General features: G+C 35.6%; 1 protein-coding gene across 3 annotated transcripts in view; it reads right to left on the reverse strand.

Moving 5' to 3' along the window:
- Window positions 1-2508: 2508 nt before the first annotated feature.
- The window catches only part of ZPBP (zona pellucida binding protein), a 117033-nt gene continuing 93977 nt past the window's right edge, over window positions 2509-25564 (reverse strand). For 2 of the 3 annotated variants that reach the window (XM_070471924.1, XM_070471916.1), the window contains one exon: window positions 2509-3697. In XM_070471924.1, the coding sequence (XP_070328025.1) occupies window positions 3603-3697 (95 nt within the window). In that variant the 3' untranslated portion in view covers window positions 2509-3602. Of the gene's footprint in view, window positions 3698-24927; window positions 25019-25564 lie in introns of all 3 variants that reach the window. The other variant, XR_011489326.1, reaches the window with a different exon arrangement.

The raw sequence follows: 25564 nt of genomic DNA on the forward strand, positions 1-25564 counted from the left end.
CAACAGGAAGAAGGTGGGCGAGTTGACACTGAAGAGATGAGCAACAGTGCCTTCCCCAAATGGTTACTCTTTTGTCATTTGTCAAAGTATGTTTACTGCTTCCAGGATTTTCCAAAGTAATTCATTTCATTGTAGAAAATCTGGAAAACAGATGGTATCAAAAAAGCCTGACACAGGAATCTATCACAAAGGATGGTCACTCTTAACATTTTGGTTCATTTGTGTTTTAAGACCTAAAATTTTATTATTTTCCTTTAAATTAACTATTATTGGAGTATAATTGCTTTACAGTGCTGTGTTAGTTTCTGCCCTTCAGCAAAGTGAATCAGTTCTGCGTGCACATACAGCCCCTCTTTTCTAGATTTCCTTCCCACGTAGGGAGGAGAGCTCCCTGCGCTGCACGGCCGGCCTCATCAGTTACCTGTCTTACGCAGCTATCAACAGTGTGCGTATCTCAGTCTCACCTCCAATGCACCCCACCCCCTCTCCACAACCCCCGGTATTCATATGTTTGTTCTCTACCTTTGTGTCGCCACGCTACCACATGGAAACAACACAATTTATTTAACCATTTTGCTCTTGTAGATAATTTCTATTAATTCCATTTTTATTATTAGTAACCCTAGATGGAATATTTCACCTGATCTCTAATCTGCTTCCTTTGGATAGTGTCCTTTAAGTGAAATTACTGGATCAATATTACATATTGCCAAATGAGTACATATTACACATCTGTAATGAGAAAAAAATCTAAAAATTAAAATACAAAATGGAATCATATTTGCCATAACTTCACAGGTTAATGTAAACATCAGATTATGTAATTTAAGAAAAGTTTCGATAAAAATAAGTCATTATATAAATTCAAGATATTATTTTGATATTAACAAAAATAAAAAACACTGAAACTGCCTTATGTCAACAATCTATCTTAGGGATTAGTTTATAGTTTTTATCATACACATTGTCAACTGCTTACAACTCTCAACATTCCATGACCTGTCAATATGATAGAGGCAACTTTTAGTTTTAAAGATTTACATTGATGGGACATTAATAATCTATTAAGTAACTGAAAACTTACTAAGCTCATAGGTATGTCCTATAAAGACTAGGAAACTAGGAATACTCTGGTATTTATGAGAAGTGAAGTTGCGCAGTCATGTTTGACTCTTTGCGACCCCATGGACTGCAGCCTACCAGGCTCCTCTGTCCATGGGATTTTCCAGGCAAGAGTACTGCAGTGGGTTGCTATTTCCTTCTCCAGGAGATCTACCTGACCCAGGGACTGAACCCGGGTCTCCCACATTGTAGGCAGACGCTTTACTGTCTGAGCCACCAGGGAAGTCATTTAAATTGATGGGACATTAATAATCTATTAAGTAATTGAAAACTTACTAAGCTCATAGCTATGTGCTATGAAGACGACTAGGAAACTAGGAATACTCTGGTACTGACTGTCATTGAATGTGAAAGACAGACATACAGGCAACTAAAATAAATGTGATATGTGACCAAACAGGGCAAAGAGCATTTCACTATGGGACCCAAGAAAGAGAAATAATGAACACTTCTCTTTCTTCTCCTAGTTTATTCTCTGCTTCAGTTTCTACCAACTGTTCCCGCTGCCTGGACGTTTGAATCTGACCTTGCTCCATCCCGGCATTTGCGTGGCCTGTTCCTGGCCAGCCTCCACGCCGTGGAAACCTGTAAGTGGCTCTCATCACCCCGCCCCTGTCTCCTCTCACCCTGGACCCCGTCTCCGCCCTCCGCTGCCCACGGCACCGTGACAGCTGTGCTGCTCCCCAGCTGGTCAGTGAGGGGCTGATCCTGACCACCCCTGACACAGGCGCATGGGGAAGTCAAGTCCTTTGAGCCATTAAACAGAAGAAACTAGCCCCACTCAGGGAGCACAAAGGGAAGGATGTGCATCCCAACTAGTCATACCACAGTGTAGACATGTGGAGACGAGGAGGTTGCATTGCTTTCACAGATGGAGACTTAATAGGTCTTTTACGAGTTACAGAAAGCATGTGCGAGAAGAGCAATAAGCTACCCAAACAGTAAAACAGCAGAAACATGTTACTTAAGGGTAGAAAGAAGGTTCCTGAAAAACCTCTCAAAAATATAGGAAACAATTACAACACAATTACAGTCCAAAGGGCCTGTTAAAGAAACATCACTAGGGCGACCAGAGAAATGTCATTTCCATTGCCTCTGTATTTGTGTGAGAATTCCAGGGTAACACTTATCCACAGGGAGAACAAATGAGAAGCTAATATAGTAAGTGGCCCTTTCAAAATGCCATGCAGGGCCTCAGGGTCAGTAAATGCCTCTCTGTAAACTGTCCAGTGTCCTGCACACTTGTGCCCAGATCCAACCTGTGTGCATTTGCCATTCACATGTGTTCATGTCTCAGGAAAGACGAAGAGAAACACAGGGTACATTCCAAAGACAGTATAAAGCTGATACAAACATACTAAAGCAGTAACTAGAAAACTGAGAGGATTCTGTTGTTTACTCATGTATTTTCCCTGTAATTAAAGTCTAAATTTGTGGTAATTTTTCATATTCAAACACAGCAATCCAGGGTGAGCGAGTGTCAGGAGGTTGGAACAGTGCCTGTCACAGGTGCTTTAACAGTGAAGGAATGAAAAAGCTGCTGGATTCTCATCCTTAGACAGGCTGTTGAGGAAGGAGCTGCTTAGTTCCTCTTTGTCTCCACAAAAGTTCAAATGGCAAATTATTTATTTTTTAAAGACATGCATTTCTTTATTTGGCTGCATTGGGTCTTAGTTGTGGCATGCAGCAGAGACTGTCCAGCTGTGTGCAGGCTAGTTGCTCTTTGGCATGAGGGATCCTAGTTCCCCAAGCAGGGATTGAACCTGCGTCCCCTGCATTGCAAGGCAAATTCTTAACCACTGGACCACCAGGCCAGAGAAGTCCTTCAAATGTTAATTTAGGCACCTACACATTGCTCTATTCTAAGATGTCAAAAAGATAATTTGAGGGACTTTAAACTGAAAAGTATAAGTTCACCACAGTGAACTGTATTAAAAACCCATAATGTGTCTGGGTGTGTGTGTGTGTATGGGTCTAGGTCTTAAACTAAAGTAGCTAAAAATTGCAATAATAAGACTTGGACTTTTAAAAAAAGTGAATTTCAGTTATGAAAGTTCAAACTGCAAGGGATAAAATCACATAAAATTAAAGAAAAGGACTAAAAGAAGTTGAAATTACAATTACTGTAGAAGAAAATGGTGGCCTCATATTACTTAACATAATAATGACAAAATGGGCAATTTTTGAAAAATCATAAAAGTCTTTTGGGCTAACCCAATATAGTATATTTGAAACTATCTTAAAAACAGTGACCCAAGAAATATTTTGGAGTCATATGTAGGTCTGGCATTAATGAATAAAGATTATTGGCTGTTCTGTGTATAAAGAATTTGGATATACAGCATTTCAATTAAAATGACATCTTTTTTTGGTAAAATCTAATACATTTAATTTTGGCATAATAGTGATTTATTATATATTAATACTTCAAAAATAAACTTTTGTGTTTGACAAACCATCGTCGAGCTCAAAATGATGGCCTATAAACATGTTTTTGCTCCAAACACCAGGCTGCTATTGCACTGAAGGCAGTGAATTCCATCACGGGAGTTATAAGATCCAGGGCTGCAGATTACTGTGAATAAAAAAATAAGTTAATAAGTAACAGTCTCCTAATGCCACGTAAGTTAACTTTAGATGGAGAATACATTTTCAAAGAAGATTTTTTTTTCTTTTTGGTTTTAAATGTGGTCAAATGCACATAACATAAAATCTGCCATTTTAACTATTCTTAAGTATACAGTTGAGTAGTGTCAAGTATACTCAAATCATTGCACAACTAATCTCCAGAACTTCTGCATCTGGGATAAACTGCACCTCTATACCCATTAAACTCCTTATTCCCCCTTTCCTAGGTCTTGGCAGCCACCATTCCACACTTTGTTTCTATGAGTTTGACTCCTCTAAATGCCTCATGTAAGCTTAAGCCAAGACTGATCCCACAGTGTTGACATAAGAAGGCTTACTGGCCATCCTGTAAATTCTAGAAGAATGTGACTACCCGATGGTCCATAGTAAGCATGCTTCAGATGTATAAAGATAGCTGCAAATATGGGAAGGACTTGTAGATTATTTTTAACAGTCATCTGATTTCAAATTCTATTTCTCTCATGGGCTAAAAGTATAATTTTAGAAAAATTAGTTAGCCTAAAATGTAACTCAGTTTGGTCATCCCTAACATAAGGATCTATCATCAATGTTACCAATGCTCCTCCTGAATGATGGGAAGTAAGAAAGGTAGAAAGAAACCAAGGTTAAATGCATTCTTTGTTGTTGACTAAGTTTGGGATCCTGGGCAAAGTAGTCAATTCTCTTAGTTCTAGCTTCCTCGTTTCTTGGCCGCCTGATGTGAAGAACTGACTCATTAGAAAAGACCCTGATGCTGGGAAAGATTGAAGGAGGGAGGAGAAGGGGATGACAGAGGATGAGATGGTTGGATGGCATCACTGACTCAATGGATATGAGTTTGAGTAAACTCTGGGAATTGGAAATGGACAGGGAGGCCTGGAGTGCTCCAGTCCATGGAGTCGCAAAAAGTTGGACACGACCAAGTAACTGAACTAAACATTTCTAAAAGAGGTACAATGACGATCAAGTCATAGCATTATTGTGAGGACTGAAATCAGATGACTTAGAAAAGAAAACATCAAGTTTGTGACAAGCATTGTACTCATCAAACGCTTAGCCCTGTGCACTGCAGGCTGTGGTCTCCACCTGCCTCTTCTGTGTGTGTACGGCCATGAAGGTTCTGGGAAGGCATCAGCCCTCTAACAGGGCTTGGTCTCTGATTTTCCTATTGCATATGTCATCAGCCAAGGGATCACAAAGATGTTAATAAGAGCGCATCTAAGGATGGGTTATCACAGGCCAGGAAATAAGGTTTTTTTTTAGCACCATAATTTAATAATGCATGTCACTGACTGGATCTGGGTCATATTATATTATTTAATTTCATATTTTTCTCAAAATACATATTGTTTCAAATTGGGAAATATCTTAACCATCACTCAGAGAAAGTATTCTCTGTTCTAGGTTCCATAGAGTTCCTCGGTTTTAATAGACATTTTATTTGGAAATTAATGTTCCAGATGGAAAAAAATTGGGAAACAAAGTTAGATTTGCTGCAGTAATAGGAAGAGTATTTAAAGTAAAAATGCATGTGGTAAAATTCTAATGATAGGCTTCTAATGTTTCTCAAAGGGGTGGACCATGGTACACACTCTCTCAAAGACACATATTAATATTTCTTTAAGCACAAATATGGAAAGACTGAGCAAAGGTATTAAAAATGTTAAATCATTAAACATGGAGAACAGAAGCCTGCATAAACTCTTACACACATATTTTTACATGACTGTCACAAACAGAACAGAAACTGGCATAAACCCATCAAAATCAAAGCATAAATAATGATATTCTAATAAATATTCTTATATTCAAAAAGCTTTCATAATACTGTATACGTATATTATTTAGTCACTAAGTCATGTCCAACTTTCTTGAGATCCCATGGACTATAGACGGCCCAGCTCCTCTGTCCATGGGATTTCCCAGGTAAGAATACTGGAGTGGGTTGCCATTTCCTTCTCGAGGGGTGTTCCCAACCAAGAGATTGAACCTGTATCTCCTGCATTAGCAGGCAGATTCTTTACCACTGAGTACCAGACCAGGGCCCTTATCTGTAACACTCTCTCCAAGGATATATTCTGAAATGTTTTGCTCTTTCTTAAGCAAAATTGAGGAAAAATGCTAAAATATTACTAAGTTTAAAGTGCAAAATTAGTAAAATTATCTTCCAGGTTTGAGTCTCAGGAAATGGAATATCTCATAGCTACAGTTAAAAGAGTAGCCTAATTAAATTTTGATTATTTCAATAAGAAGAGAAGAAGCATTTGTGACTGATCAGTATCAACATATAAAGAAATGATAAGGAAATATAGGAAAAAAACTTCATGAATTTTATTCTTTTTGCCATTTATTTTTATTAGTTGGAGGCTAATTACTTTACAATATTGTAGTGGTTTCTGCCATATATTGACATGAATCAGCTGGATAGGGAATACATGTAAATACATGTAAATTCATGAATTTTAGATGGGGACTAATTTATTTAAAAAGAAAGTGACTAGCCATAATAGAAAATAATTGATTCATTTAGTATTAAAATTAATAACTTAATAAAAAGAATCACAAAAGTGACAATAGTCAAGCAGGAGACCTAGGATATTGTTGCAGCTATGTGGCCACCAGAGGACCGTCACTCAGAAAACAGACATAATCCCTACCAATCAACAAGGAGAGGACAGAAAACTCACAACAGGCCCAAAGAGGAAACACAAATATCCAATGACTGATATGTTACTGATCCACAAAATAGTGCTCAAACAAATCAAGAATTTGAGAGACGCAAATAAAGATCAAACTATAAGACACTGAGCATGCCCTCAGTGAAAAGCTAGACTAGGAAACCCCTTGAAATGGGAGCTTAGAATTTCCTTGAAACATCAGGACTAGACAAAGATGATGACCATCTCTACTTCCATTGATCACAGTATTAAGAGTTTTGCCTAGAGCAATTAGACAAGAAAAAGGAAGCAAACTCAAATGGTAAAGGTAGAGTGATGGTATCCCTGTTTATAATGGGTATGATCCAAATTGTCAACATCTGTTGAATCACAGAAAAAGCATGAGAGTTCCAGAAAAACATCTACTTCTACTTTATTGACTATGCCAAAGCCTTTGACTGTGTGGATCACAACAAACTCTGGAAAATTCTTAAAGAAATGGGAATACCAGACCACCTGAGCTGCCTCCTGAGAAATCTGTATGCAGATCAGGAAGCAACAGTTTGAACTAGACATGGAACAACAGACTGGTTCCAAATAGGAAAAGGAGTATGTCAAGGCTCTTCATTGTCACCTTGCTTATTTAACTTACATGCAGAGTACATCATGTGAAATGCTGGGCTGGAGGAAGCACAAGCTGGAATCAAGATTGCTGGGAGAAATATCAATAACCTCAGATATGCAGATGACACCACCTTTATGGCAGAGAGTGAAGAAGAACTAAAGAGCCTCTTGATGAAAGTCAAAGAGGAGAGTGAAAAAGTTGGCTTGAAACTCAACATTCAGAAAACTAAGATCATGGCATCTGGTCCCATTACCTCATGGCAGATAGATGGGGAAACAGTGGAAACAGTGGCAGACTTTATTTTGGGGGGCTCCAAAATCACTGCAGATGGAGACTGGAGCCTTGAAGTTAAAAGACGCTTGCTCCTTGGAAGAAATGTTATGACCAACCTAGACAGCATATTAAAAAGCAGAGACATTACTTTGCCAACAAAGGTGTGTCCTAGTCAAAGCTATGCTTTTTCTTGTAGTCATGTATGGATGTGAGCGTTGGACTATAAACCAAGCTGAGTGCCGAAAAATTGATGCTTTTGAACAGTGGTGTTGGAGAAGACTCTTGAGAGTCCCATGGACTGCACGGAGATCAAACCAGTCCATCCTAAAGGAAATCACTCCTGAATATTCATTGGAAGGACTGATCCTGAAACTGAAGCTCCAATACTTTGGCCACCTGATGTGAAGAACTGATTCCTTAGAAAAGACCCTGATGCTGGGAAAGATTGAAGGTAGGAGGAGAAGGGGATGATAGAGGATGAGATGGTTGGATGGCATCACTGACTCAATGGACATGAGCTTCAGCAAACTCTGGAAGATGATGAAGGACAGGGAAGCCTGGTTTGCTGAGGTCTATGGGGTTGCAAAGAGTTGTACACAACTGAGTGATTGAACTGAATTGATCTTCTATGAAGAAAATCTTAAAAGATTCCACACTAAAAAATATTGACTGATAAAATATTCAACAAAGTTGCAGGATACAAAATTGACATACAAAGATCAGTGGTGTTTCTATAGACTAAACAATCTGTAAAGAAAATGGAAAAAAATAAAAAAGCAGCTCTACTTACAATAGCATCAAAAATATATGCTATTGTAACTTGACCATGGAGGCAATTTTTTGTGTACTGAAAACTACCAAAAATTGCAGAAATAAACCAAAGACAAATAAATGGAAAGATATCCCATGTTCTTTAATATTTAATATTATTAATATGTCAGTACTACTAAAAATTACCCATGAAATCTCTTTCTCTGTAATGTAATTCTATGTAATTCTATGAAATTCTCTGTAATTCTATGAAATCTCTATCAAAATCTCAGTGGTGGTGTTTTCAGAGACAGAAAAATCCATCACAAAACTCATTTGAAATCTCAAGGGATTCAAAATAGCCTAAACAATATTGTGAAAGAATAAAGTCGAACATCTCATACTTGCTGATTTAAATACTCCAAATCTACAGTAATTTAAATGGCCCGATACTGGCATAAAGACAGAATCACAGATAAAAGGAATAGAAAGCTTAGAAATGAACTCTCAAATAATTTTTAACAAGGATACCAAGATCATCCAATGAGGAAAGGACAGTTTTTCAAGTATGGTGCCGGGAAAACTGGATAGCCACATGAGAATGAAGGAGGCTGCACCCTCACCTTACACAATATATAAAAATCTACTCAAAATGGATCAAAGACCTAAATGTATGAGCTAAAACTGTAAAGTTCTTTGCAGAAAACAGGAAGAAGTTTTATGACTTCAGAGTTTACAATTATTTTTTATATGACACCAAAATACAGATTGAGGGAGGGTGAAAAGGGTGTGACAGAGGATGAGATCACTGGATGATATCACCGATTCAATGGCAATGAGTTTGAGCAAACTGTGGGAGATAACAAAGAGGGAAGCCTGTGTGCTACAGCAAACAGTCCAACACGACTTACCAACTGGACAGTAACAAAAGCATAAGGACAAAAGGCAAACAGATAAACTGAACTATGTCAAAACTGAAACTTTTTCTTGAACCAAGGAAAGACCACGTAAGGACAATGAGAAAGTGACCTACTATGCCACCTGCAAGCCAAAAGAGTACTCATCGGAAATGAATCACCAATACTTTGAACCTGGGATTCTATTCTTCAGAAGTACAAAAAATGAATTTCTGGTGTTTAATCCATTCAGTACGGAATTCTGTTATGGCAGCCCACCTGATACAGTATTTATCTCAAAGAACCAGAAGCAGGATCTTGAAGAGGTATTTGCACACCCACGTTCAATCAGTGTAGCATTATCCACAACAGCCAAGGGATGGAAGCAAACCAATGTCCACTGACAGATGAAGGGATAAAGACAATGTGGCACGCACATGTGGATGATGAAATGTGGTATATTAGTGCTGGGCCACCTAATGTATATTAATGTGGGAATATGAAGCTACGAAAGGTACTGTGGAATGGGATGAAAATGTGTTACGGTCACACACTATACATGTTGGAGGTGGGAATGTGATACACACACAGTGGAATATTATTTAGCCTTAAAAACAAAAGAAATTCTGACATATCCTACAACATAGATGCAAAGTTAAATAAGCCAATCACAAAAGGACAAATGCTGTATAATTTCATTCACATAGGTGCCTGGAGCAGTCATATCTATAGGGATAAAAAGAAGCATGATCGTTGCCAGGACTGAAGAGGAGGGGAAATGGTGAGTTAAGAGTTTCATAGGCACAGAATTTCAGTTCAGGAAGATGAAAAAGTTCTGGGCATGAATGGTATTAACACACAACAAAGTGAATATGCTTACTGCCACTAATTTGTACCTTTTAATATACTTAAAATATTAAATCTTTGAAATATTTTACCATAAAAATGTGATGCATGACATACTCATGTTTGGTTATGTCAAGAGTGACAAACCTAGACAGTGTGTTGAAAAGCAGAGACATTACTCTGCCAACAAAGGTCCATACAGTCAAGACCATGGTCTTCCCGGTGGTCATGTACAAATGTGAAAGCTGGACTATAAAGAAGGCAGAGCACCAAAGAATTGATGCCTTTGAACTGTGGTGCTGGTGAAGACTGCTGAGAGTCCCCTGGACAGCAAGGAGATCAAACCAGTCAATCCTAAGGGAAATCAACCCTTAATATTCATTGGAAGGATTGATGCTGAAGCTTCAGTATTCTGGTCACCTGATGCAAACAGCTGACTCACTGGAAAAGTCCCTGATGCTGGGAAAGACTGAGGGCAGAAGGAGAAGGGTGCGTCAGAGGATGAGATGGCTGGATGTCATTACTGATGCAACGGACATGAACCTGGACAAACTTTGGGAGATGGTAAAGGATAGGGAGGCCTGACATACTGCAGTCCATGGGGTTACAAAGAGTCAGACACAGCTAGGCAATGGAACAACAACGTGCCAAGAACTGGCACAGACATAGAACAATAGGATATGTCCCACATTGCTGTTGTAGAAGTGTTTTCTAAATTTGATGTATTGATCCAGTTTGACATATTTTAATGCATTTCTTAAGATCCAATATTAGCCAAAGACCTAGGATATAAAGACAAAAATATTCACAGCACCACTGTTTGTCACAGCAGAAGAACTGAAGAATAGAAAGAAATTTCAACCAATAATAAAACAGATATATCCTCCGTGATATATTCATAAAATAGAGTATTACACCTAGAAAAGAAAACAAAAATTAACTGTGCTATGATCACAAAGCGTGAATGAATCTCACAATTTTCAATAACTTGAATCAGTTAAAATAGCGTATCACTGGATAGATTCTCAGACTGAATTTTTAAAAATGCAACTTTATGCTGTTAATGGAAAAATGTAAATTTTAAACAAATTAATCTATACCCACACTGAACTCACAAATAAAACCTCAATGATTTTATGTTACTTGACAAATCAATTTAAAATGGAAGACTTTTAAAAAGAAAAAAGGAAGGCTGTTTACCCTCTCTACATATCAAGATATTTAATTACAATAGAACAGTAAAACAAAAAAGAGGATCCTGTAAAAGGCATATATATATATTTATGTGAATGTACATATATGTGTATATACATGTAAATTTGTGTGTATATATACATCATATAACTATACATATATATATACACATATACGTATACACACACACACACACACACACACGTACCCTTATTTCATAGATCTGAGAGTAAAGAAACAAAATTTGAAATAATAAAAATAAATTACTAGAGAATTTTTTCCTGGTTGTGAGGCTGGTAAGACTTTTATAAGAGGAAACACAGAAAATAAGCAATTAGACTTATACAATATTAAACCAAAAAATGTACCAAGGAAAATGTTTACAATGATTAAAAAAAAAAGTAGCAAAGAATTCTAGTACTAGCTATATTGAATTAATCAATTTGTAGAAAACAGTGATAACATCTGAAAGAGGAAATATACATTATTTGACAGCACTGAAGGGTAGCAAAGACAGGCAAATACTAAAGTCAGGTTAACTGAAAGAAGAAAACTGTGCTGGGTAAAATCACTGTGTTATAAACCTGTATCAGCAGTGAGCACTGATCAGTCTATATGGTACATGGGTGGCTAAAACTGAAGCAAAAATTATGTCTAATTGGTTACAAAAAATAAGAGGACAGACTTCTGGGCCACCAGAAAATAAAGTAAGTAATGGGAGAAATTCAAGGAAACAGGCAGAAATAGAATAAGAGTTCTAAAATCTGCATATAAACTCCATGCAGATGACTGGCTGATGTGTGGCCTTCACATGAGTCAATGATATTGTAAGAAGTTCAAAACCAGAAAGAGTTGAAAAGCTGAACAAAGAAGATGCTGCCCACAGTGGAAGAGGCAGTTTAGATTTTGAATCTAGCATATTATTCTAATATAAATCAATACTCTTTAGAGGAAGAAAAATTCAGAAGACTCTACATAGCACTATCAATAAAGTTCAGCAGATCATAAAAATTATTAGATTGTTAAAGATACAGAAAATTAACACATAGTCAAGAGAAAAAACTCTAATAAAAACATTCAAAATAACAGAGATGTGGTAGTTAGCACATAAAGACTTTAAAGCAGTTAGCATAAGTGTATCTGCCTGCAATGCAGGAGACCCAGGGTCGATTTCTGGGTCAGGAAGATCCTCTGGAGAAGGAAATGGCAATCCACCCTAGTATTCTTGTCTTGAGAATCCGATGGACAGAGAAGCCTGGCAGGCTACATTCTATGGGATCGCAAGAGGTGGTTACAACTTAGTGATTAAACCACCACCACCCTGGTTCAATTCCTGGGTTGGGAAGATCCACTGGAGAAGAGGTAGGCGACCCGACCCAGCATTCTTGGGTTTCCCTTATGGCTCAGCTGGTAAAGAATCCGCCTGCAACGCAGGAGACCTCGGTTTGATCCCTGGGTTGAGAAGAACCCCAGGAGAAGGGAAAGGCTACCCATTTCAGTACTCTGGCCTGAAGAATTCCACGGACTGTATAGTCCATGGGGTCACAGAGAGTCAGACATGACTGAGCAAATTTCACTTCACTCACTTCATTCAAAATACAACAATAAAAAAAAAATTTTTAGATCCCAAAAGTAAAATACCTGAAGTAAAACAAAACAAAGCTGGATGTGCCTAACAGCAGAATAAAGACAAAAGTAGAACATGTCAGTAAACACAAAGACTTATCTATTTATAGAAACTGTTCATTATGAAGAAGAGAAATAGAAGTTAAAAAATACGAATAGATCAACTCAGCATGGCTACTGGCAGCTCCTAAAGGTAATCCAACTAAAGAAAAATGAAAGTGATCAAGCAAAAACTTTCAGAAGTAACTTTTGGAAGAAATCTTAAAAACAATCAACATATAGGAAATAGTAAAATGGCAGAAATAAGTCCTTTCTTGTCAGTAATTACTTTCAATGTGAATGGATGAAACTCTACAATCAGAACACATAGAGAATGGCAGAATGAATAAACAAAACATGATCCAACTATATGCAATTTCTGGAAGAGACTCACTTTAGACCAAATGAAGCAACTATGTTGAAAGAGAAAAAGATATTCTATGGAAATTGTAATTTTAAAAAAGCTGGGGCTTATTCAGTCTAAATAGACTTTAAGTCTAAAACTGTTATAAGAGAAAAAGGAAATTACATATTCCAAAAAGGATCAAATCACCAAGAAGATACAATAATTATACAAACACCAAAAACAGGTACAGAAAATACATAAAGCAAACACAGACAGGATTAAGGGAGACATAGATAGCTCTACAACAATAATTGGAAATTTTGTTACCCTACTTCCGATAATGGAAGTTTCTAGACAGAGGATTAAAAAAGAAACAGAATTTGACAACTCTATAAACCAACTAAATTCAATACATATACATAACACTTCATTTACAGAAACAAAATACCCATGTTTATCAAGTACACCTGGATTATTTTCTAGGATGGGCAATACTTTAGGACACAAGACAATTATTCATAAGTTAAAAAGAAACTACATCACACAAATCATCTACAATCACAAGAGAATGAAGCTATTGAAGAAATCAGTAGCAAAAGTAAAAGTGGAATGTTCACAAAATTGTAGAAATTAAACAACACACTCCTAAAAGGCCACCAGGATAAAGAAGATATCAAGAGTGAAATTGGAAAACATATTGACAAGAATTAGAATGAAAACAGAACACATCAAACCATATGAGATTAAGTGAAAGCAGAGGAATATTTATCATCACTACATGCCTACACTGAAAAAAAAAAAAAGGGAAAGATCCTAAATTTATAAGATGACTATGTACCTTAATGGATGAGAAAGGAGCAAACTAAATCAAAAGTGGCAGAAGGAAGAAAACCTTTTAGAAAGATTAAAGTGAATATTAATGACAGAGGGAATTTAAAAAATAGCGAAAAGCAAGGGAAAGAAAAGCCAAGTTTTGTAAAGACTAAAAGAACTGACAAACATCTAGCTAGATTAAATTTAGATTCAAATTTCTAAAATCAGAAAAAAAACACAGGACATCACTACCAAACTTACAGAAATAAAAAGGATAAGCCAATTCTAAGAAAAATTATATATGAACAAATTTGGTAAGTTAGACAAAAATGAAAAATATCTGGAAACACATGCATTACAAACTGAAGAAGAAACAGAAAATCTAAAGAAAACCATAACAAGTAAAGATATTCAGTTATTAACTGAAAACTTCCAATAATGAAAATCTCAAGGTAAGATGACTTCACTGATGAATACTACCAAATAGTTAAAGAAAAATTAAACCAATTCTTCTCAAACTATTTCAAAAACAGAAAGAAACACTTTTAAATCAATCTGTGATATCAAAGTCAGATAGAGATATTACTAAGACAATGAAATAAAAGGCAGTAACTCTTCAATGCAGATGCAAATATCCTCAACAAAATACTAGTAACAACTTGCAGTACTATATGAAAATACTATTCACCATAATAAAGTGGGATACATCCCAGGAACCAAAAAGGTAGCTAAATGTATAATAAATCAATCAAAGTAATATACCATACAAATAGAAGGGGGGGTACTACATGATCATCTCAATTGACACAGATAAAGAATTTTATAAAGTCCAAAATTTTTATCATAAAACACTCAATAAACTAGGAATAAATTGAAAAAATTCAATCTAATAAAGGCCTTTATGAAAAATGCAAAGCTAGCAGCATCTTTAATAGTTAAATATTGAAAGTTTTCCCCCTAAGGTAAAGAACAAGGCAAGGATGTTCTACAGAAAGATCTAGAGAGAGCAATCAGGCAAGAAAAAAGAATAAAAGGCATCTGAATTATAAAAGAAAAAATTATTTATCTAATTGTAGCTTACATGATTGTGTGTGTGTATATACACCTGGTGTGGAGGGGGCAATGGGAATAGTGAGGGAGGGAGTATGGAAGAGGAAGAGAAACCCAAGAACATGTAGATATTACTAGAGCTAAAATAGGAATTCAGCAAAGTTACAGGATACAACATCAACACACAAAAAATCAGTTACATCTACACAGCGGCAGTGAAAATTTCCAAAATTTTATTAGGAAAACAATTTTATCTACATGATAATCCACGAAAAAATCCAGATGTAAAGTTAACCAAGGAGATGGAAAACTTGTACATTAAAATTATAAAACACTACTGTAAGAAATAAGAGACCTACACAGAGGGAAAGACATCCTATGTTCTAGAACTGGAAGACAGTATTATTAAGATGACAATATAGTCCAAAGCAATCTATAGATCCAGTGTATCCTGAATCAAAATCCTGCCAACTTGTTTTGAAGAGATGGAATGATAATCCTCAAATTTACATGGAATTTCAAGGAGTCTCAAATATACAACATAGTGCTGAAAAAAATGAACAAAGCTAGAGTACTCACACTTACAAATTTTAAAGCTCGTTACAAAACTACAATAATCAAAACAGTATAGTACTATAAAATGACAGAACATACACAAATGGAATAGAACTGAGAGTCCGGAAATAAACTCATACATCAACAGCAACTGATTTTCAACAAGGATGACAAAATCACCCAAAGTGAGCTTTCTAATGAAAGGTCCTGGGACAACTAGACAGTCACATGCAAAGAATAGGTCTGGACCCCTAACTCAAACTGCTTTCTAAAAATTACCTCAAATCTTTTACTTTGAGAAAAAGAAAAGTGGTAGATTTTTTTTTTTTACAATTTTGGATTTCACAACAGTTTTCCTTAGATATGACACCAAAAGCATGAGCAATAAATAAGAAAAAGATAAACTGGACTTAATGAAAAAACTTCTATGCATAAATGGACATTATCAGTAAAGTGAAAAAAAATTTGAGAATAAATAAATATTTGCAAATCATACATGTGCTAAATAAAGAGTATGTACATAGCCTTTAGAACTCAACAACAAAAAGAGAAAAACCCAACTTAAAAAATGAACAGAGGACTTGCCTAGATGTTTTTTTGAAGATATACAAATGGCCACCAAGTATAGGAAAAAATGCTCAGTATCATTAGTCACCTGGGAATAAAGAGATACTACTAAGTCAATACTAAGATACTATTTCACACACAAGGACAGCTACAACTTTTTAAAGAAAAGTAACAAGCATTGAGGATAGACAGACACCCTTATATATTATTAGCAGAACTATAAAATTTTACATGCACTGTCCTAAACATTTTGACAAGTACTCAAAAAGTTAAACACAGAATTGCCATATAATCCAGAATAATTTCATTCTTTGTATATAATTAAGACTTGAGAATGAATAATCAAGAAGATACATGCATGTCAATGTTCACTGCGGCACTGTTCACAATAGCCAAGACATGGAAGCAACCTAAATGTTCATCAACAGAGGAATGGATAAAGAAGATGTGGTACATATACACAATTTAATGTTACTCAACATTAAAAAATGAAGTAATGCCATGGATGGACCTAGAGAGTGTCACACTGAGTGAAGTAAGTCAGACACAGGAGAAGGATCATGTGACATCCCTTATATGTGGAATCTATACAAATGAACTTATTTACAAAACAGAAACAGATTCACACAGACTTATGAGAACAAACTTAACGGTTGCCAGCGTGAAAGATGGGGTGAAGGGTTAGTTAGGAAGTTTGGGGTGGACATGTAGACACTGTTATTATCTAAAATGGATAATGAACAAGGTCCTAATTTACAGAACGGGGAACACTGCTCAATGTTATTGAGAAAATTCATTCTTATGTAGGTTGATAAGAAGTCTGGGGTCCCCAAGGAGGATAAAGGGGTCTGGGGCTCTCTCTCAAGGAGGAGAAAAAGGCAAACTTTTTTTTTCTACATTCCTTAGTCTTAGCCACATAAAACTTGTTTTCTTTTTAAGCCTGAGCTGATGATTACACAACAAAACAACTCATCTGAGACTCTGTGCTAAGGATTATATAACAATGTACCCTGCTTGAGGATGCGTTTCTCCTTCTTAAGACCCTTCTGACTAATCCTGTCATTTTAAAATGTGTATTTTGGAAGTGGGTCTGGTAAGATTTTTCTATTGTTAGTTCTAATCCTGTTATCTTAAGATGTAAACTATGGGAATGGGTCTGGTAAGATCTTTACAATCTTGAGACATTATTTTGATTTACTGTAATAACCAATTGAAAAAGTACATAGCTCCCTTGCTCAGACTAGCAAGGGGGGCACTCTCAGTCCCAACTCTGATGTCCATGTCAGAAGCTTTCTCTGCCCGTTTTTATACTTTAATAAAACTCTGCTACACAAAAAGCTGTTGAATGATCAAGCCTGGTCCCTGGTCCTGAAGCTAAATCTTCTTTGGAGACCACAAAGCTGTCATCATTCACAGTAAGCTATCATTATGTGGCAGCCTGGATGGGAGGGGGGTTTGGGAGAGAATGGATACATGTGTATGTATGGCTGAGTTCCTTTGTTGTCTACCTGAAACTATCAGAATATTGTTAATCAGCTATATTCTAATATAAAATAAAAAAGTTTTAAGTTTACTTTTTAAAAAAACCCTGAAAGGTAAAAAAAAAAAAGGAATTATTTACCATTTTGCCTGAAATGACCAAAACATATTAATAACCATAGAAATGTATGGAAAATGATTTTCGAGAAACCAGACATCAAACCACAAGTGACAGTGATCAAAAGGGACAGATAAGAAACAAAATAAATGAACTCTACAACTGCTGTGAGAGCTGGACAATAAAAAAGGCTGAGTGCCAAAGAATTGACGCCTTGAGCTGTGGTGCTGGAAAAGACTCTTAAAAAGAGTCCCTTGGACAGCAAGGAGATCAAATCAGTCAATCCTAAAGGAAATCAATCCTGAATATTCACTGGAAGGACTGATGCTGAAGTTGAAGCTCCAATGCTTTGACCACCTGATACAAAGAGCTGAATCATTAGAAAAGACCCTGATGCTGGGAAAGACTGAAGGCAGGAGCAGAAGGGGACGACAGAGGACAAGATGGTTGAATGGCATCACCGACTCAACAGACGTGAGTTTGAGCAAGCTCCAGAAGATAGTGAAGGGCGGGGAAGCCTGGTGTGCTGCAGCCCATGAGGTTGCAAAGAGTTAAGACACGACTTAATGACTGAACAACAACTGTTGTCGCTTATTGCCTTCAGTGAGTTTCCAAATTATGGCAAAGGAAACTGAGGTGCAGCTAAGCTAAGTCCCTGAACTGAAGAGAAAAAAACTGAAGTCCAAGAAGAAAAATGCAGTTAGCATTCTTTCTATGAACCAGAAAGGAGAGAACTTCAGAGACAGAGAGCTCAGGAAATGAGTAGAACATCTTGCTTGAATATACAACAGAAGCCAGCGTATGTGTCTGAGGAAGTGACCTGAATCTGGTGAAAGGACTATCAATTTTGATAACTCTAGAGGAAAGGGTAACTGGCAATCACTCAGGCTGATGAGAAAGTGTCTGTTCCCAACAACCATAATGGAAAATTCATATTCAAAAGGCATTGGGTAGAGCATTTAGCAAAGTCGTATAAAATGAACAGCTTTAGACTGAATACTGAACCAGAACATCTAATAAAATTAGAAAAGAAATGATCAAATTGTCTTTGATAATGTATTAATTACATCTGAAAAGAAAGAAGACAAAATTCACAGGAATATAAAACTATTTAGCACCAAATAAGATAAAATCACAATATTTGGAACCTACATAAAAATTATGAGGGGTGAAAAAGAGGCAAGAAGACACATAAAAAAAGGGAATAATCAAACAGTAAGACCAAACTAGAAACAAGGAGGTAAAACACTTGTATACTAAAAACTACATCACATCACTGAAAGAGACAACAGGAGACCTAAATAAATGGAAATTTAGATGTTAATAGTACACAAAGCAATCTAGTGATTCAATGCAACCTCTATGAAAATATCACCAGGGTTTTTTAAGAAAGAAATTAAAAAAGCCAATTCTCAATTCGTATCAAATTGAAAATGGTCCTGAATAACTAAACAGTTTTGAAAAACAACAAACCTGGAGGATCCATATATCCCCATTTCAAAACACACTACAAAGCACTAGTAACCAAAACAGATAGACCTATAGACCAATGGAATATAAATAAACCTATTCATTTATAACCAACTGATTCTTGATAAGGGTGCCAAGTCCATTCATTGTGAAAATTAGTATCCTCAATAAATGGTGCTCAGAAATTTGTATTTCTACAAGCAGAAAAATGTAGTTGGATGCTTAACCTCATGCTTTATACAGATATCAACTGTGACTTAATTACAAGGCTAAACATTCCTAGAAGAAAACATAGGGCTAAATCTTCATGCCTTTAGATATGGCAACAAAATTTTTAAAAAATGGATAAACGAGTTCATTAAAAGTAAAATTTCTGCATATCAAAAGATGTTATCAACATCTCTGTCAAACGGTTAAGCAGAAAAGTTAACATGGTCAATCTCAGACTGGCACGAGACATAAGCAGCAACTATAGGAAAGCTGGAGGACTGTATTAGTATCTAACACAGCAGACATCAGTGCAGCCAATACTATCAGGGACAAAAAGGCGCATCAGTACATAATGCTGGAGAGTCAAGTGATCAAGAAAAAAACAGCAATCTTAAGGGCCTATTTACTTGATTAGTGAGTTTCAAAATACTTGATAAAAAAGAAACAGTCCAATCCACAATTACAACTTTGAGTTTCAACATTTCACTCTTACAAATTGATTTTAACAAGTGGAAACCAAAACAATAGAGACAAAGAAAACTTGACTTCTACCTTAAATGCCAGAATAAATATTTTTAAAGAGGACATGGGAACATTCATCCAGCCTTAAAACACTTCTCAAAACAACTAAAAATTCCAAGTAATATACAGCATGTTTTCTAAATTGGAAAAAAAAATAGTTAGAAATCAACACTACAAAGATACACTGGAAATGATCAATTATATGAGAATTAAACAGGATACTACAAAAAGAGCCCTGGGACAAATAAAATTACAAAGAAAGTTAGAAAATATTTTGTAATGAGTGAAAAACTTAAATAGTGGGATGAAGGTAAAACAAGGGCAGGGAAAAACATATAGCCTTAAATACTTATATAAGAAAAGAAAAAACATAAAATCAATGTAGTAGTATGCTGTTCTCTTAAACTAAAGAAAGTGGAGCACATTGTTTCAGATGAGAAAGAAAGCAAAAATAAAATTTATAAAATGTTAAAGATCAGATATAAGAAAGAAATCAGACAAATAAAAAATTCAATAAACTAAAAGTTGGCTCTTTGAAGATACTAATAAAATTCATAAATTTCCAACTGAGCTTGTAAAAGCAGAAACAAATTAGTCAAGATAAATGAGTAACACCAGAATGATGGAAGAAATATCATTACAGATTCTATGACATTAGCAGTAAAATAAGATAATACTGGTAAGTTTGTGGAATAGATTTGACCATTCAAAGAAAATGGACAAATATCTTGCATGTAAAATTATAAAAATGGACCCAGAAAACCCAAAAAGCACTTTGTCAATTAACCTTTTTAATTACAACTCTTCCCATAGAGAGCTACAGTTCAGCTGTGATGGTGGTCTAATGCCAAATGCTGAATGGGCTAGTGTCCTTTCAGCCCAATGGTTATGACTAAAACTAGAACTAAAAATGAAATAACTACCTGAGGGTCTCTAAAAAGCAAAGACTTTAGGTAAATTTGTAGAGGTAGTTAAGAGAAGCCACTCACACCAAGACAAGTGTCTCATTTATTTTAGTTTTCTCTCTCAGCCATACCACCAAGGTTGACTGATTTGCAAAGTATTACTGTACAGGCAGATAAAACTTCAACTGAAAACGTGACATACTTTTGGTCAATGGAATCAAGGAATAAAGCCCAGAGAGACAACAGAGTGAGGGGGAAGTCCTGGAGGCAATTGATGCTAAGAAAGAGTTCCCGTAATTCTGTATATGAGCCTGTACAAGACTCAGCAAAATTCCTGTGCCACATGTACACTACATAGACCCAAGTCAACATACAAAGACGTCAGAGAACTAAACTTAGACCTGAAACCATACAAACTGCAGTCAAACTCCTGAATATATAATCAAGGAAAAGACCCCACACCAGCATAACAAAGTTTTTGAGAACTGAATTGGATTTGAATTAGATTTCCTACTAAAACAAAAACATCAATCTTTCCCAGATGATTACAACAGAATTCAGAGGATACACAACATAGCATTCACTAGTTATGATAACAGAAAGTAAATCAACATCCAAAAATCCAAGAAAACGTGACCTATTAGCAAGAGAAAAGATAAGCAAATGCTAACCTCAAGACAACAGATGCCTGAACTATCAGAAAATATTATTCTAAGGTAGATAAATAAATAAACTGAAGAACAGAGAGAAAACATTGAAAAACACTAAACCCTCAGGCACCTATATTACAGCAGCAATAGGCATAATATATGGGTATCACTGTCAATACTGATAAAGAAAACAGAAATAGATAATCCAGCAATATATATAAATGATATTACATAATTTGATGAAAGATAAATTCATAGATTCAAGGATCTCATAGAACCCTAAATAGATATTACTTTTCAAAATGTCTACAAACATCACATTCAAAAGGTTGACAATATATAAGAAAATTCCAGAAAGCAGCTGGACAAAAATAACAAATTATATACAAGGAAACAACAATTCAAGTGACTGTAGATTTCTAAATCAGTCTGCAGTGGTCAGAAGACAGTGGAACAACACTTTTAAGAACTGGAAAAAAAAAGCTTCAACCCAAAATTCTATACTCAGGGGAAATATCCATCAAAAAAATGAAGAACAGAGATCTTTAGATAGAGAAGTGTCATCTTTAGATAAAGAAAAGGTGAGAGAATTTGCTACCAGCATACCTGCTCTACAAGAACTGCTTGAGGAAATTCTTTCAGATGACATAATATCTGAAAGATACTATGTGAAAGATAATATCTGACAGACGTAACATCTGGAAGAGGAAACCTCCATCACCAATGGAAAACATCTGGATAAATATGAAAGACTATTTTCTCCTTAAGTTATTTAAAATATGTAAGATTATTAAAAGCAAAAATCACAATAGGGTTTGGAGAACTTTTCAGTGTGAAAAGTGAAAGTGAAAGTCAATCAGTCATGTCCGACTCTTTGTGACCCCATGGACTATACAGTCCACGGCATTTTCCAGGCCAAAATACTGGAATGAATAGCCTTTCCCTTCTCCAGGGGATCTTCCCAACCCAGGGATCAAACCGAGGTCTCCAGCATTGCAGGTGGATTCTTTGCCATCTGAGACACAAAGGAAGCCCTTTCAGTGTACCAATAAGTAATAAATATGATTATAAAATAAATAGCAGTGAGATGGTAGCCAGATAAGGGATTTCAAGCATTGTAAGGTTTCTACATTTTTGTGAATTGGTGTAATATCAACTCTTAAGTAGATAATGAAATTTTAAATTTGTATAGTCTTTAGACTACCAAAAACATATAAAAAGTACAGTCGAAAAGGAAATTAAATGAATCAAATACAACTAAAATGGCATTAAATGTTCTAACTATATTACTTAAAATAATCAAATAATATAAAAAAAGGCAGCTTAACTGATTGAAAATGTTATAAGGAAAAGAAAATGACCTAGAATAGCTACGACAACTTTGCAAGAGAAGAAAAGAGAATCACACTACTAAATCTTAGTACGCAGTAGCGACAGTACAGTAGAAGTTTTGGTAGAAAAATTGACACAAAGATCAATGAAACAGATCAGCTTCCTGAGTAATCCATCAAATACTGAAAGATGAAATAATATCAGTTTTACAGAAACTCTTTTGGAAAATAAAGTTGGAAGGAAAATTGCCCAAGTCATTTTATGATGCCAACATAACTGTATTTCATAAATATGACAAAGACATTAAAAAAAATAAATACTCTTGTTGAAAAAATATAAATATTAACAAATGAAATAAAACAGTAAGTCAAAAGAATAAAAGATCACAATTGGTAGAGTTTATCTCAGGAATGCAAGGTTAGTTCAACATTAGAAAATCAACCAATGTAAATTTCTATACTAATATAATAAAAATATATTTTAAAAAAATTCAGATAAAGAATGGGACAAAATTCATTAACTACTCATGATCATGACTTTAGAACAGTAGGAGACTGGGCTTCCCTGGCGGTACAGTGGTTAAGAATCTGCCTGCCAATGTAGGCAACATGTATTCAATCGCTGCTCTGGGAAGATCCCAAATGCTACAAGGCAGCTAAGCCTATGAGTCACAGCTACTGAGCCCACACACTTAGAGCCTGTGCTCTTCAACAAGAGAAGCCACTGCAATGAGAACCCGTGCCGTGCAACAAAGAGCAGCCCCTGCCTGCCACAACCAGAGCAAGCCTGCACACAGCAATGAGATCTAGTATGGCCAAAACTGAACAAATGCATCTTAAAAAAAGAAAATAACAGTAGGGGACTACATCAAGCTGAAAACAAGTGTCTAAGACAGTCCTAGTGCTAATATCATACTGAAAAAGAAAAAGTTATCTCTAATATTGGGAACAGGATAAGAATGCCTGTTTTTACTCAAGACCTAGTCTTGGCAATAAAACAAGTAAAGGAAAAAAAATGGCACAAATATCAGAAAAAATAAAATTTATTTGAAGATGATATATTTATTCTTGAAAATATATATATAGGGTCTAGAAAATAATTATGAGCTCTCATCATCTGAACTAAACAGAGACACTGGATCCAGGTTAATATTTAAAATCAACTGTATTCTTATATGCTGTAGTAATTCAGAAACACAGAATAAGCAAAGAAATTTTTAAATAAAGGACTTATTATAAAGCTCATTAATAAAGACACATGGTACTGGTGAAACGATAAATATAAGGATAAGAGGACCAGAATTAATATAGCCAGTTGAATTTCTGACAGCAGTGCCAAGGAGCTTCCCAGGTGGCGCTAGTGGTAAAGAACCTGCCTGCCAATGTAGGAGATGTAAAAGATGTGGGTTCAATCCCTGGGTCAGGAAGATCCCCTGGAGGAAGGTATGGCAACCCACTCCAGTATTCTTGCCTGGAGAATGCCATGGATAGAGGAGTCTGGCAGGTTACAGTCCATAGGCTCACACAGAGTCAGAAACAAATGAAGCACGCATCAAGGAAAATTTAATGAGAAAAGAAAATTCTTCCACAAATGGTTCTGGATCACCAAGACAGGCTATCTGTATTGTGAAAAATGAATACTGACCCTTACCCTCATACCAAACAGAAATATTAATTCAAGCATAGACTTAAATGCTCAACCCAAAAGTACTAAATAAAAAGCACAGTAGAAAATCTTTGTGACATTAGGGTAAGAAAAGTTTTATTAGATCACAAAAACACATGAACCACAGAATTAAAAAAAATTAATAAACTGGACTTCTTCAACTTTTTGCTTTGAAAACAAAAATGCAAGCTTTAGTTTGGAAGAATATATTCATAGTATATGTATCAGAAAATAACTTTTGTCCATACTAAATTAAGAACTCTGTAACAACTCAGTAAGACAAATAACCCACTTTAAAAATTGCAAAGATATCTGAACAGACATTGTGCAAAAGAAAACCAACATCCAATAGAAACTTGAAAATATCTTGTTAAAAGGAAAATTACAATTAAAACCACAATGAGATACCACTACACATACACACATTGGAATGGTTAAAATTAAAAACAGTGACTACTCTATGCTTTGGAAAATATTTATTAAATAGAACAGGAACTCCACAACTTTGCTGGTAGAACATGAAAATTTTACAGCCACTTTAAAAATAATTTGGCTTTTTTTTTTTAAATAAAGTTAAACATAAACTTACCGTATGACCCAGCAATCGCAGTCATAGGTATTGTCCACACAAAGACTTGTAGAGGAATGTTCACAGCAGCTTTATTTGTAATGGCCTAAAGCTGGAAACAACCCAAATGGCCATCATCAGGTGAATGGATAAACAAACGTGGTCATCCATACAACGGACGACTACTCAGCAATAGAGAGGAGCAGGCTATTACTACAGGCAATATACTGATGAACTCAAAATCATCATGCTGAGGGCAAGAATCCAGACAAAGATTATATACTGCAAGGACCCACTTATTAAAAATTATAAAATGTATGTAAATATGTAGTGATACAGAGAATAATATCAAAGTTAGCCTGGGAATGGATACTTAAGGAGGACTGATTACAAAAAGGCATAAGCGAAGTTCAGGATTATGGCAGAGATCCTCTTCTTGATCACAGTAATAGTTTCATGGATGAATACAGTCCAAGTCATTAAACTGCATAATTTCAACATGTATACTAAATTGTATGTCAATGCTGAGCCCAAACAAAGCAAGTTGAAGAAGTTATTTAAGATAAGACACTACTCATTGATTATCATGCAAACCAATACTATTTGCTATTACTGACTGCCTCAATAGGTTGAAAGTATAAAATCCTGAATTGAGGTA

The sequence above is a fragment of the Odocoileus virginianus genome, chromosome 1 (assembly GCF_023699985.2).
Source record: "Odocoileus virginianus isolate 20LAN1187 ecotype Illinois chromosome 1, Ovbor_1.2, whole genome shotgun sequence".
NCBI classification, from domain to species: Eukaryota; Metazoa; Chordata; class Mammalia; order Artiodactyla; family Cervidae; genus Odocoileus; species Odocoileus virginianus.